General features: G+C 38.2%; 1 protein-coding gene across 5 annotated transcripts; it reads left to right on the top strand.

Moving 5' to 3' along the window:
• The first annotated feature begins 201 nt into the window (after window positions 1-201).
• On the top strand, window positions 202-11,373 carry ppm1kb (protein phosphatase, Mg2+/Mn2+ dependent 1Kb). Of its 5 annotated transcripts, none has more exons than XM_028599475.1 (7): window positions 202-274; window positions 1,608-2,129; window positions 2,273-2,373; window positions 4,705-4,870; window positions 5,545-5,689; window positions 6,172-6,306; window positions 8,864-11,373. In XM_028599475.1, exons 2-7 carry the CDS (start codon window positions 1,660-1,662, stop codon window positions 8,993-8,995), a joined length of 1,149 nt encoding a protein of 382 aa, XP_028455276.1. In that variant the 5' UTR covers window positions 202-274; window positions 1,608-1,659; the 3' UTR covers window positions 8,996-11,373. The 5 variants fall into 5 exon arrangements, with proteins under 5 accessions (XP_028455276.1, XP_028455266.1, XP_028455259.1 ...); XM_028599465.1 differs by having other exon boundaries at window positions 209-326; XM_028599458.1 differs by having other exon boundaries at window positions 209-326; window positions 1,605-2,129.
• The last annotated feature ends 2,751 nt before the right edge of the window (window positions 11,374-14,124 follow it).

Here is a 14,124-nt window from a genome sequence, read left to right as displayed (position 1 = left end):
GTACACCAGAGTGATAGTATCTCTATGGCTCTGGGGTAAACATACTGGACTCAAGTTAAATGCTTATCTGACTGGCAGCGAAATGCCAAAATTGCCGATTAGTGATTGGTGCATACAGCTGTCATTTATCGCTTCGTGGACCAATCATCTGCACTGTGTGTGGGGCGTAAAAGGAGGCGTAGACTTTCCTAGGCTGCTGAATGCTGATTGACGCGGCCACGTCAAAGGCCGTATTTGATAACATTGAGGAGGATACAAATCGGGACAAGACGAGGGCAGCGGTTCATTAGCGAGATCTTTTGCAGAAATCAATAGAGGACTAAAGGGTATTAATAAATCTTAAACATCAAAGGTATGATTTTAGTTAACACACCACTAAAAAGGTCAAGGGTATGGTCTCGGTAATGTTGGACAAACTGCGAACTTCTAGTTAGCTAATGCTGGCAACCTAGCTAGCTTGTCCGCTAAAGATATGTAGCTAGTTAGCTAGCTAGTTAATGCTAACGCCGCCCAAAACGAAAAGCTACTAACTTGTTTGTCCAGCTGCTCTTTTAACTAAGATATGTGTAGCGATATGCTATTTATGATGATTAAAATGTTCTTACTGAAACTCGTGCACACCCCGTGTGGCACTTGTGTTTATGTAATCGGGATATATTGTTAGCGCAAGCAGCTTTATGACTGTCAAGAGTTGCATCATTCATGTGTTAACGTCGTTGACCTTAACGTTAATCATAACGTTACTTTAAAAATCTGTATGTAGTAACGTTAACGCTACTGCTACATTTTGTGAATATTGTTGGATAGTACGGTCGTATATTGATCGTATACATTATGTTTATTTCCCAAATGTGAGCAATGTTTGCAGACACATAATAAAGCAAGGTTGATTTCATAATGTTTTTAATTATGATCAATGGACCAACACAAAGTGCTTATTTTCAATCATTAAGACAAACCTTTTCAGGTATACCTATGCAATAAGGTTATTTGGAGTCAGATTTTAAAGATGCGAAATCATGACCAGTTAGGCTGCAGCTAACTGTCTTAATTTTGTATTATTCTTATGATTATTTTGTATGTAATTTGTCAAATATCAGAAAATCTCTATCACAATTGCCTGGGCCTAAAGAAAATAAAACCCAAATATAATCAGTTTGTCAAAGAAAAGCCTCAAATTCTAATATAACACTTAGAACTTTATTTATGCTGAGGGAAATTGTTGTGCAGCAGTTGCAGTATTAAGTGTGAGAGTGCAGATAAAGTATAAACAATAAAAATTATTAGTATGGTGCAAAAAGTGGATGTACACAATGGTAAAAGAGCGAATATTTAGCATTTATTGCTTGGGAAAAGCTTAAATTCTGTCAATCAACTAACCAGCCCATATCTTTTCTTAACTAGGTCACTGTTAAGCACTTTTTTGTAAAGGTATTTCTAGTTTGAAGAGATCATTAAGGCAAATGGCACAGAGCTAGTGGCAATAGCTGCAACATTTGAGACATTCTGGTCCTGTGGGGCCCTCCTGAACAAACAAAGTCTTTTGTAAGGGGACATTAAATTCTGCTTCCAGTCTAACAGAGTTTTCTTCATTGTTCGGACAGCAGATCCCTCTACCTCTGCATCCAGTGCTTCTCCAGTGTTTGAGCTGTCAAGGTGATGTCAGCTGCCTGCTTTGCGCGCCTGGCAAGGTGCAGTGGTCTTCATGTGGGACGTAGTGGTCTTTTACAGATGGCCACAGTCCCAGTCCCATTCCAGCAGGACAGCCACCTCCAGTTCACAATCTTCCGGAGACAACTTTACAGCCCTTCAGGAAAAAGACACAGCAACACGCGCTTTGATGCAGACAGCAGTGGCCAACCCACTACTTGGGATTCATTTGGCATCTGGGACAATCGTATTGATGAGCCCATTCTGCTGCCTTCCAGCATTCGCTATGGCAAGCCCATTCCCAAAGTCAACTTATCAAAGGTAGGCTGTGCCTCGCTCATCGGCCAACGCAAGGAGAATGAAGACCGCTTCCAGGTCTCCCAATTGACTGACAGCCTCCTCTACTTTGCTGTGTTTGATGGGCACGGTGGGCCAGAAGCAGCTGACTTTTGTGAAAAATACATGGAGAAATTTATCAAGTAAGGAATTCAATAAATATACTGTTATCACATATCTATACCAGTGATCGTCACAGGAAATTAATTGACTGATTAACAAAATAAAAGTCAAACCTTTTGTAGCTGATATACTGATCAATGTGGTCTTTTGGTTGTTATCTCAGGGACCTTGTGGCAGAGGAGTCCAATCTGGAAGTAGTTTTATCTAAGGCATTCCTTGAAATAGACAAAGCTCTTGCAAGGCACCTGCATTTCTCTCCAAATGGTACGTTATTTCATGTGACATGTCCATAGATATACTGTGTATATGCATACACACATGTATTTATGTAATGACACTTTTTTATTTTTCTTCTCTCTACGAAAACCTAACTTACTTATTCTACCTAGGCTTTGAGACCTTGGATTCCCAACTGACATGACCCAAGCACTTTTGGTTAGAGGTCTGTCATTTAACCCAAAGTTACTAACTAACTGATGAACAATAAACCAGCTACAAGTAGAGCAAACACTAGTGCTTCATGCTTCACCATTCATCTACATATACAGAAAGGCAACAAATTAAAGGAAAAACTGAGTACTTGTGTGGATAAACCTAACAAATGTTTATCTTTCCATGAGGAGGAGTCACTGAATGGTTTTTGATGAGTATAAAAAAGGTGTGAATCATACGCTATGATCTTCAGTCACCAGATCTCAACCCAGTTAAACACCAATGGAAGATTGTGAACTGGTGCGTTACAGTGCGCTCCACCACCATCAGAAACCCTAAATAAGGGAATGTCTTTCAGTAGAGGTCCAGGGATTCTAGGCCGACAACCACTGAAGCTGTTCTAAAGTCTTGTGGTGGTCCAACACTTTACAAAGACACTAAATGTTTTTTTTCCTTTAATTTGTCACCCATCTGTTAATATTTTGTCAATCTGCAAAGTACATTGTTTAGCACGGGTATTAAGGGTAATTTGAGCACTGCTCAAACAAATGAATGCAAAACATTTCTCTCAATAAATCATGTGGTCTACATCTTTGCCCTTGTCATATAGAAAGTTATATAACAAATTAGCTTGACTTTTCTCAAACAGCATATGTATTAGGGGTGTGCGAAACAATCGATTCATATTCGAATCGCGATTCAAGCTCTACCAATTCAAAATCGATTCATAGAAATCAAAAAAATCAATTCAATTTTAAAATTTGTATTTATTGTATGTCTACTGCAATCATATGGGAAAAGTAACTACATTTATATACTGTGAATCGATTTTGAATTGAATATTGAACCTAAAAATCAATATTGAATCGTGACATTTTCTGAATCGTGCACTCCTAATATGTATGTCTGATTAAGGTTATCTGTTGATGTAAAGGCTAGTATACCTGTAATGTGGCCATACATCGGCCACGCTGTGTGAAATGTCCCAATATGCCTGTGTGTGTGTGTGTGCATGTTATCTACGGCAGCTGCTGACCCAGCTAAGAGCTGGAGGCCCTTGGCACCAATGTGGATGACGAGAGGCTAGATATTGAAGGAGAGTCCAGCGGGTCCTAAATCCTGGACTACTGGAAGGTTCCCTATCTTTCTCTCAATCTGCTCCCTCTTCCCTTTCTTTTCTTCTCTCACCAAGTGTATGCAAAGCTTCTTGTGAGACAGTGCTTCCGTTTGACAAGTTGTATGAGATGTATGTTGTCAGTGACAGATCTTGTCCGTGAGATGCAGCATGTTTGATATGCAGATTAGGTTTACACATAGCTTAAAAAATTCTAGCTAATCATCTCATTTATCTCTTTGGAGAGAGAAAGGTCTAATGCAGACCTACAAATGTCAGCTGATAAATCCACTTAATGACATTTAATGCTGTTTCATCATGTGTCATCCCTTAAGGAACTAAATTGTAATGTTTGTGTAGTTAAATATTCTCCAGACACATAAAGTTGACTAGAACCATGTTGCTGAATTTAATTTTAAAATAGCATCTTGCAGTTTGCCCGCATTAATGAGAATTAATTACCAAGTTAGTACCAAATAATTATATTTGAAATCACTTTCATTACTGTCGTTGTCGGGCAGAAAACTTGTATCTATGCTGTTGGTCACCTTTTAACTCTTTGGTGAAATTTTCACATTTGTACCTCTAGATAAATGCATGCAAAACATAGAATTTAACCAAACCACCCCTTTCAGGATGTATTAAGAACAATAGTTCTCTTTTTTAGATGAGTGTGTGTGTGTGTGTGTGTGTGTGTGTGTGTGTGTGTGTGTGTGTGTGTGTGTTGTTTGAATATTAAGATCAGTACTAGACACTGATAAGTGTCAGTTAACATTGATTATTTTTTAGTTTCATCCTTAGACCTCTGCTTTAAAATTTGCTCTGGACCTCTACTCTGTGTTTAAACAGTTCGACCTTTATGTGTGATTCAATTGTTTACTGTGTCTCTCTAGTCCACTGTATGACTTCCCACCCATGTGTTAATGTTTTAATGTGTGAATGTGAGAGTGTGAGATACACCATGTGGTTGTTGTGAACACTGACTTTTTGTGTGGACTTTTTTTTTATGGCACGTTCCACCTCTGATGTTTCCTTTTATGTCTCTGTAGTACCCGGGATGAATGTAGGAAGCACCTCCACTGTGGCCTTGCTGAGGGACGGCATTGAGCTGGTGGTGGGCAGTGTGGGTGACAGCCGTGCAATGCTGTGTCGCAAGGGCAAGGCCCTTAAACTCACTGTTGACCACACTCCTGAGAGGAGGGATGAGAAAGAGAGGTACATTGTCAGTTTAGAAAAATAACGGGATGATTGTCTGCTGCATTTGCAGGGTTGTTGTGCCTGTTAGAGCAACTTTGTCTTTCTTATTGGTACGAGGATTTTGGTGACCTCACATAATTCCCAGAATAACCCATTTAAACTGGAGCAGATCAGAATAAATGAGAACACCTGTGTGGAAGTGCAGGGCTTCTAAGAAACAGTTTTGCTACTGATAGTTTTTCCCCAAATGAGAGTAACTAAACTCGTATCTGTGAGAAGATTAACATCCAGTGGTTAAAAGCAGCTACTATTTTTATTTTTATGAGATGATTGTTTGTGAAGTGACCTTGGGTGTCATGAAAAGCGCTTTAAATAAAAAATATTATTAGTATTATTATTACTTAACTGTCCATCAAAGGGCGGGATGGGAAACAAACAATTAGGCTTTATTGTATTCCTTATCCCTGTTGATTGTTTAAATTTGAATATACCCCCTTGAGTAAAACCCAACATACCAGATTTTTTTTCTGCGTCTTCATAATCCGATTAGTAGGTTTTGTTGAGTCAAAAAAGCATCAGAACCCTTTCGCTGGCATCTGCAGTAATGAGAAAGCAATTTTTTTTCTCTTTCTCTTTCTCACTAAACTAACAAACTTCTTTGTGTACCTCTGTTCCTCTCCACCTGAATCAAGGATAAAGAAAAGTGGGGGTTTTATTACCTGGAATAGTCTGGGACAGTCAAACGTCAACGGCAGGTTGGCCATGACGCGCAGCATCGGAGACTTTGACCTGAAGAACACGGGGGTCATTGCTGAGCCGGAGACCAAGAGAATATCTGTAAGTTTATACATTTGTCCACTAAGTGTTTCAGTCTAATTTATACAGGAGTTTTACTGAATTATGTCCTTGATAATTTGTCCCAAAATTAAGACCTTGTATAGTGACAAATTCAGCCTCTCAACACGAACTGCAGAGATTTAATTTTTTTGTTATGGTTAATAGTGTATGTACCACAGCATAATTGCAACACAGACTTGTAGCAGAATGTGCACAGTACAGTAATTTTGCACATCTGGATATATTTTGTATAACTGTTCTCCTATCATCTGAATAACCATGTCTATGAAGAAACTAAATAATTAGGTATTTGTTTTGGATTAGATTTTTGTTCTCTGCTTTTGCATCAACATAGTTTCCCCTTTTTAAGGTTTTGGTTATTTTCTTTTCTCTTATAAATGACAGTAATTCAGTGCTACTTGGTGGAACAATAGTTTCAAAAAGCTTGAAATGTTTCTAAATATTTCTTGCACTTTCCTCAGTTGCACCATGCCCACGACTCGTTCCTGGCGCTGACCACAGACGGCATTAACTTCATCATGAATAGCCAGGAGATCTGCAATGTTATAAACCAGTGCCACGACCCGAAGGAGGCAGCTCAGAGAATATCTGACCAGGTAAGACGTTCGTACTTGGCTTGTAATGCACCCATTGTGAAACCACACAATGTATGTAAAGGAGTGTTTTGTGATTTGAATGGCCATGGTTTGATGCCTCGCCAATTGCATAAGGAGGTTGTTTATTGGCAGGCATCTTTGAGTTGTGGAAGATTGACATATTTGTTAAAATTTAAGCTTGCATGTTTTGTTAGTCAGTCAAAATCCCAAAACTGTGTCCACATGGATTAGCCTATCATCACACTCATTATTTGATGGAGAGATAAACTTGTAGCATGTACACTGTTGAAATACTTTCAGGCATTATGTTTGGTAATGTCCTGCACCAAGGCTGTATTGTGGACAAGCACGTTGCTCTCTAGATACAAAGTGTCCTTTTCAAAATGTCTTGTTTATCAGTGTGCCATGTCAACATTAAGTTTAATTATGAAATTGCATCAAAATGTAATATCCAGGGAATCTGTAATTTTATTCCATAGCAACATTTGATAACATTTATTCCCATAATCAGGACATTGTAATTATATCTGGAGTATGATACAAGGCTGCCATCCTTTATGAAAACATCCACATCGGAGTTGAAATCATTAATCTTACCAACATAATACCAATCTTGTTTATCATCTTAAACTTCACTCAAGTTATAATGGCAGTAAATGTCAAAACAGGAGAATTAAGAGTAACAAATGAAATATGAGAACAATACAATATATACAATAATGCTACCATGCTTATAAAACATCCACATCTGAGTTGAATCATACATGTTGTCAGCAATACACTCAATACTTAATACTGCTTGCAATGATATTCCTTCATTTCAAAAAAGGTTGCAATGGCAGCAAATGTCACAAAGGGAGACTTATGTGTAACAAACACTATTCAAGAATGCTGCCATGAAAACACATCTGAGATGAAAATAGACTGGGACAGAGGAGCCCTTGTATGTAAAGTCATATGTGCTACATTAAACAGATGGCTACCAGTTAGTGTGATCGCTGGCCCTGCTTTTCTTTGCTGAGCTCCAGAATCTGGGGTTCGTAGCCTACTTAGTCACTTTAAATTGCGCACAAGCTTCGATGGGGTCAGTTGTCAAACGACTGCGGGAGGGGCTGAGCACGCTCTTCATATGTGAGAATATCTGCTCTCAGAGATATGGTGATCCAAAGACCAATGCAACGTTCCTGAAACAAGATGCAAGTTCTGCGATCATGCCTTGATCAAGCTTTCCCGCAGCTTAGCCACCTGACTGCTGTGTGGAGAGGGATATCTTTCCTCCAGCAGAGACATAACTCTGTGTTAGAGCAGATCGCTTAGCTATGAAGTTAACAACTTTCACCACTGTAGCCATAACCTCATTAAGATCTGAATTTGACATTTTTGCACAAAGATTTTCTTGGTGTATTGTGACGTTTCATGGTGGGGTGACCAACTTGTTCCTTGATTGATGTGACTGCTCCACGCTGTTACCCGACCATGGCGGGGGCACCATCGGTCGTCGACTCGTCACTACAAAAATCTTGCTAATGTCAGTCCCTCGCTCCTCGAAATGCTCCAGAAAAACCCTGGCAACATCCTCACCTTTTGTTGTTTCAGGCATTGGCTTCAAGCAACAGAGTTCCTGTCTTACAGTCACATCACCGTATCTTGCCATGACTGCCAAACGTGTTATGTCATTACATCCACACTCTTGCTGACACACCGCTACCGAGCCTGCTCCGCCAGCAGCGTTACTAGTAGCTTCCTAGCCAATCAGAGCAGAGGCAGAGTAGGGTGGCTCTTTGCTGCATGCGGATGGGGATAGTTTTTATACGGTCTATGGTGGGGATACAAGTCAATCAAACTACCATAAATAACAGGTCGCGCAACTGTGAACGTTGTAATGTGGCATGCAGATGAGAGAGTGCTTCAGCATTTCAACCATGATTTCAACACATCAATAACTCTCTTGCACACATATTGCCAGCGTGCCATTGGTTAAGGTACCGTGTGCCCTTGGTGGCACACATGCCTTAGATTGCCGACCCCTGCTCTACATTACAAATACACACGCCACTCATAATTATTATTTCAGTGTTCCTGAAATGATAAAGGTGCTTTCAGACAGTGGGTGGTTGCCACCAGCTAAATCAACTTCTGTATTGTTTCCATCCCTGTGTTTTCTATGGTTGCCATTGTCACACAGCGAGCCGAGGTAGCACGTTGAAAAAGTTGAACCATCATAAACTCGGAATGCAGTAGCAACAAGCGTTACTGTATTTTATTCTTTAACTGTTGATGAATCTTGCAAGTATATGTATTTCTAGAAAAGAAACTATTTGCTACACCTCCCAAAGCTGGGATGGTTCCAATATAGCTTGACCTAAATGGTAAATAACCCCTCATAAATATAGGACCTCTAAGTGGTGATCAATGCAATATGGTCCTAGAGCATTAGGTCATCTTAGGTCTAAGACAATTGTGTCTAAAGAGTTCAAGTAGCAAATAGCCAGTAATCAGCCCTTTATGCACATGTTCATGTTTTTTTAATTATTATTATGGTCCTCTTCTCTCTCAGGCTCTTCAGTATGGCTCAGAGGACAATAGCACAATTATCGTGGTGCCCTTTGGTGCTTGGGGAAAGCACAAGAGCTCGGACACAAGTTTCTCCTTCAGCAGAAGTGTTGTCTCCAGTGGTCGCTGGGCGTAGTCAGTTGGATTAAAAGGTTGCGGTCTGTGGACCTAATTAATGTGTGCAATACAATCGAACAACAGTGCCCTTGTGAAAACATTATAAAAAGTGAGGTGTGTCCAAACAACAATACAACGTTACAACATGTTATTTAGAGAAGCATGATATTTATTAGCCTCTGTGAAGTAAGAGGCAGTGAATTCATGATGTGCACTAAATGAAAAACATCCTCTTTTATAAAGGTTTTATCTACCAGCAAGCCAATGACCTTATAGGTGCTAAAAGCTGACAAGTGTTTGAGTGGCAGACAGGATTTCATGATGACATGAAAGCCGTCGCTTGTGTATATGTAGCCTGCTCTACATTAGCTATGATTTTAAGACTCGTATTCCTGACTGTCTGCCATTTAGATAATTTGTTATCTATTTAGCTGTAATGTATAGAAGCCCTGAGAGACAATTGAGAACTTTTTTCAGTTTCATTTTTATATTTATTTTTTCCCCCATATGTGAAAACAGGTAGGGTGGAAAATCAGGCAAATTTTTTGTTTCAAAGTGTTGTAATACTCATTTTGGCCACAAGAGGCTGAAGTGCACCACTACTCTGTTTTTTTAAATAGGACTGAAATAATTCACTTTTCTGCCAGGTGAGTTTTAATTTCGTCATGCACTCACTAAACACAAGGTACATATTGTGTGTTAACAAGTTATATACCATTACTGGCTAATGACAGATTAGCACTGATTAAAATAAATTTCTAGCCAAAAGAAAGCCACGACGGAAAAGTTCTATAAGAAAACATGAATGCTTTGAGTCGTATTTAGAACAGAACATGGGGTAGTGGTACACTTCAGCCTCTTGTGGCCGAAATAAAGCATTACAACAACAACAAACAAACAAACAAACAAATTAGCCTGAACACATATTTAGACAGATGGAAAAAAATATGTAAATAAGGCTTGCATACCTCTCAGGGCTTCTGTAATACAGTTCACGTTGATAAGTCACAATTTAAAAAAGAAAATAGTGCATCTGGATTTTACCAGTTTTTTTAAAGCCTACAGTCTCTCCATTTCTCTGTGTTAAGGATAGGACTACAAGCATAGAAAACGCTGGGGTAATTGTAATAATTGAACATCACTTATTTGTCAATTGATGGGAATTAACTGAACCCTTGTATAAGAATACAAAAGCTACTAAAATGTACATAGAAACGTCACAACTTCTGAAACAACTGGACTATAAGCATCATGACCAAAATCAGCTAAAAGGTCTTGATGACCGTATGCCAATTCTGGAGTTTCCTGTTCATCTTTTTGGTCAAAGCATCCCATTGATGAATTGAGCATTGATGTCCAATTGCACAATCTTGATGGTTTGGTGAAATGAACCCTAAATGTTCTGTGATCTAGTGAACTAGTGTTAATGGAATTGCTTAATTCTATTTATATGAGCAGCATTTCAGTGGCTGAATCTGACATTTATAAAAGAAATAATAGGATATTAATGTTTCTTCTCAATTAAGTGTTAATATCTGTACTGATTTGGAACAGGTCTCGTAAGGGCACTAAGAAGTGTTAAGGGTACCGAAATGTACAGTTTATGTTTTGTAAATAACTCTATTTATCTACATCTGGAAAACTGATAGTTATCATTATTTAATAACTTGTCTGAAGAAAGTCTCATATCAGAATATTTCATAAGTACAGGACCTTTGCTTAGGTGTTTGTATTGTGTAAGGCTACATCGTTTGATTGTAACTCATTTACACCATTTATGTGTCACTCAGAAATATGAAAGCAATTAATGCAATAGAATTGTTCAGCTAAGAGCCATTTTTGACAATGTGAATGTTTGCTTAAATGCCCTCCATGACTAAAAAAATATCAATCCCAGCAGGGTATAAGAGTAATTAAGTTGTTTTGGCTGACCTCAGTGAGTGGGTATACTGTATTTCCAGTGTAAGACGTGCTTGAACCATTAGATCCACTGTTCAGTTTTTGTTCACTGTTGAGCTTTTGTTTTGTGGTTGTTAAATCTAGATAAATGAAACGCTTCATATTTATCATTGTTCTATCTTTGAGATTTGCAGATGTATAGCCATCAGTTTGTCCTCAATCACCATTTACAGAATTTTGTAAATACAAACTCACATATTGAGTGAAACCTTGATTTATTACAATGTCTAGTCTTTATAATTAACATGTCCTCCTTACAAACCTCATCTGTTAAAGTTCTCTATCAAAGTGTGTTTTTATTTACTGTATTTTGTTTCACTGCCTTTTAAAATACTATCATTGCAGCTGTAGATCTGTATCTGGGACCTAAATGTGACATGTGATAGTTTTGGTCTGAATGGCTTGTTACACTTCAATTAAAAACTATACATCAAACAATGATGTCTTTGTTGAAATTTACTTTATGTAGTAATGTTTACTAACCATTTAAACATTTTACTGTACAGTGTCAGTCTTAAAACCAGAATGTAAATGACTAACATTTGATGTATAGTCAAACCTATTTATCTTCTTGCCCATTTTATCAAGGAATATACATGAAATGTTTGATTTGATGGTTGTCACTTTTATAATGGAGCCTGCCAGACGCTGGATTTTTGAGGACGACACCAATATCCATTGGTGGAAGAAATATTAAGATCCTTTACTTAAGTAAAAGTAGCAGTACTATACTTTGAAAACATTCAAGTAAACACAAGTAAATGTCCTGCACTTTGTAAGTATTATCAGCAAAATTTACTTAAAGTATCATTAACAGGCTATTAATCTGAAGGATAGAGACCATATTGTATAGCAGCCATTGATATAAGAAATTCCTCACATTTTTATTTAAATTTTTTTTAATTTTGCATAGCCCTTTAACTACAAAATAAAAATATACAGGAGCTTACGTGACAGCTAACATTTTTTGCATGCCATTGTGCTGTATTTGAGAGTTTGTGTGTGTTTTTCCATCCAGGCAGTTATTGATTTCCATGCATTTGTAGAGACTACAATTCGAAAGTAAATTAGCAAATGTCTGAAACAACTTGTGTATTCCATCACAGTGCGTTTATATTGGTTTATGTTCAAACATATTCAAAGGTCTGCTCTGCTCTACCATGCAATGATAATGTAACTCAAAAGTAAGGCAAGCTTGATGTTCACTGTGATAAATTGCACCACTGTAGCACATTTCCTGATGTGAGAAAAGGTTTCCCATTAAATCCTTGATGTCTTTTTGAGTGGTGAATAAAGGGTTAAACCGCCTTGCAGCTTGTGGGATGTGAGCGGAGAGTGTGGCTGAATGGTGAGACACCTGTCCCTGCTGTCATGAGCTGATGTTAGTCAGCCTGCAGTCTCTCTGCTCTGTCAGTGTGCAGCAGGATCTCCGTACCAGGAGCCCTCTCGCAGTCTCCCAACAGGGTAAGTCACTGCAACAAAACTTTTCATTACTTTGCAACAATATCATGGTGGTGATCATTTTCAGAGGATTTCTGCAATGATTGATTTATTAATTTAAATTTTCGGTTTTGCAAGAATTGGTAATTAAGCATTGATCAAGAGGAAATAGTTCCTAAAAATGTACTATTTCATGTTTAAAGCCCTTTTAGTGCTTCAAATCCACAACGATGTATATTAAAAGCAAGTAGTGTGAGAATCCGTGCTGTAGCCAGGCTTTAGAAATCAAGAAGTCATGGGTCCTGTGTGTGGGTTTTATTGGTTAGTGTTTGTCTGGTTTGGTTAGGAAAAATACTAGTAGCCTTACAGTTACGGTATGCTACTTGTACTCTTTTTCACTGTAAAAACAAAAACTGTGCTTGAAACAAAGAAAACAGCCATGAATGTACTATACGTTCTTAATTTTGTCTTTCAAATACAACATCAGTGGCCATTCTTTACACAAAAAACATGGTTATATAAGGCCACATATGCCACAGAATCTTATTTAAGGATCTAACATACTGACACTGAGGCCCTACATTTTTAACTATGCCATGTTCACCTATAATGGGGAAAATAAAATTACAAGGCCACAGCATTGTTCAAAGGAATTGATACCTTGTCTTCTGAGTATTACATATTCTGCATAGTTGTATGAGAACTCATTTGTCATTCATCAAAACTTTTCTTTTGTGTATGTTTTTATTTATGAAGCGATGTGAGATCTACAAAGTCTATTTGTAAGTCTGTTTAAACTTACAACCTCAAATCATAGAATTCCTCACAGAAATATACAAATTGGTTCTATTTTGTAAACTATATCCTGGACACAGACATACTGTATTTTATTTCTGGTTAAAATAGCTCTGTTTGTTTTCTAATCACACTGTTTGGTGCTGATGGGCAGCTTTTTCTTTACTGGTCTGTCCTTCTCCATAGTCTTTAATTCATTAAATAAATGGGAGCTAAATTACTGGCACAAATATCCCATCTCCTCTAAGGATATAACATTTAAAGATGCTAGACGGTCTTTTTCTGATGTTAATGACAATTAACATCAGGTTTGTCAAATAGGCTATACTTTAAATAGATAAGTTATTTCATTTGGATTTCACTTCACAGCCTCTTTAAAACAATTAAATGAAAGGAATATTGTACATGCTTCGATCAGTGTTATTAATTTAGAGATACAGTTGTTTGAAATGAAGGCGGCTGTGGCTCAGGAGGTAGAGCAGTGGTCCACTAATCAGATCCCTGTTCGATCCCTGGCTCCTGCAGTCTACATGTTGAAGTGTCCGTGTGTGTGTGTGTGTGTGTGTGTGTGTGTGTGTGTGTGTGTGTGTGTGTGTGTGTGTGTGTGTGTGTGTGTGTGTGTGTGTGTGTGTGTGTGTGTGTGTGTGTGTGTGTGTGTGTGTGTGTGTGTGTGTGTGTGTGTGTGTGTGTGTGTGTGTGTGTGTGTGTGTGTGTGTGTGTGTGTGTGTGTGTGTGTGTGTGTGTGTCTGTGTGTGTGTGTGTGCACGCGCTGCTGAGGAGCAGCGATAAACATACCATAGTAAACACTGAGTGATGGATGTCTTCAGTAGAATAAGTATATTTCCCTTTAAAGTGTTACCAAAAATAGTTAAACATATTTTTAACCTTACTCCCTTTAAGGAGACATGTCTATGAACATGTACACATTTTACAATCGCACAACATATTTTTTCC

This window comes from Perca flavescens, chromosome 2, assembly GCF_004354835.1.
Source record: "Perca flavescens isolate YP-PL-M2 chromosome 2, PFLA_1.0, whole genome shotgun sequence".
NCBI lineage: Eukaryota > Metazoa > Chordata > Actinopteri > Perciformes > Percidae > Perca > Perca flavescens.
Note: the sequence above shows the minus strand (reverse complement) of the source record. Positions and strands in the feature narration are given on the sequence as shown.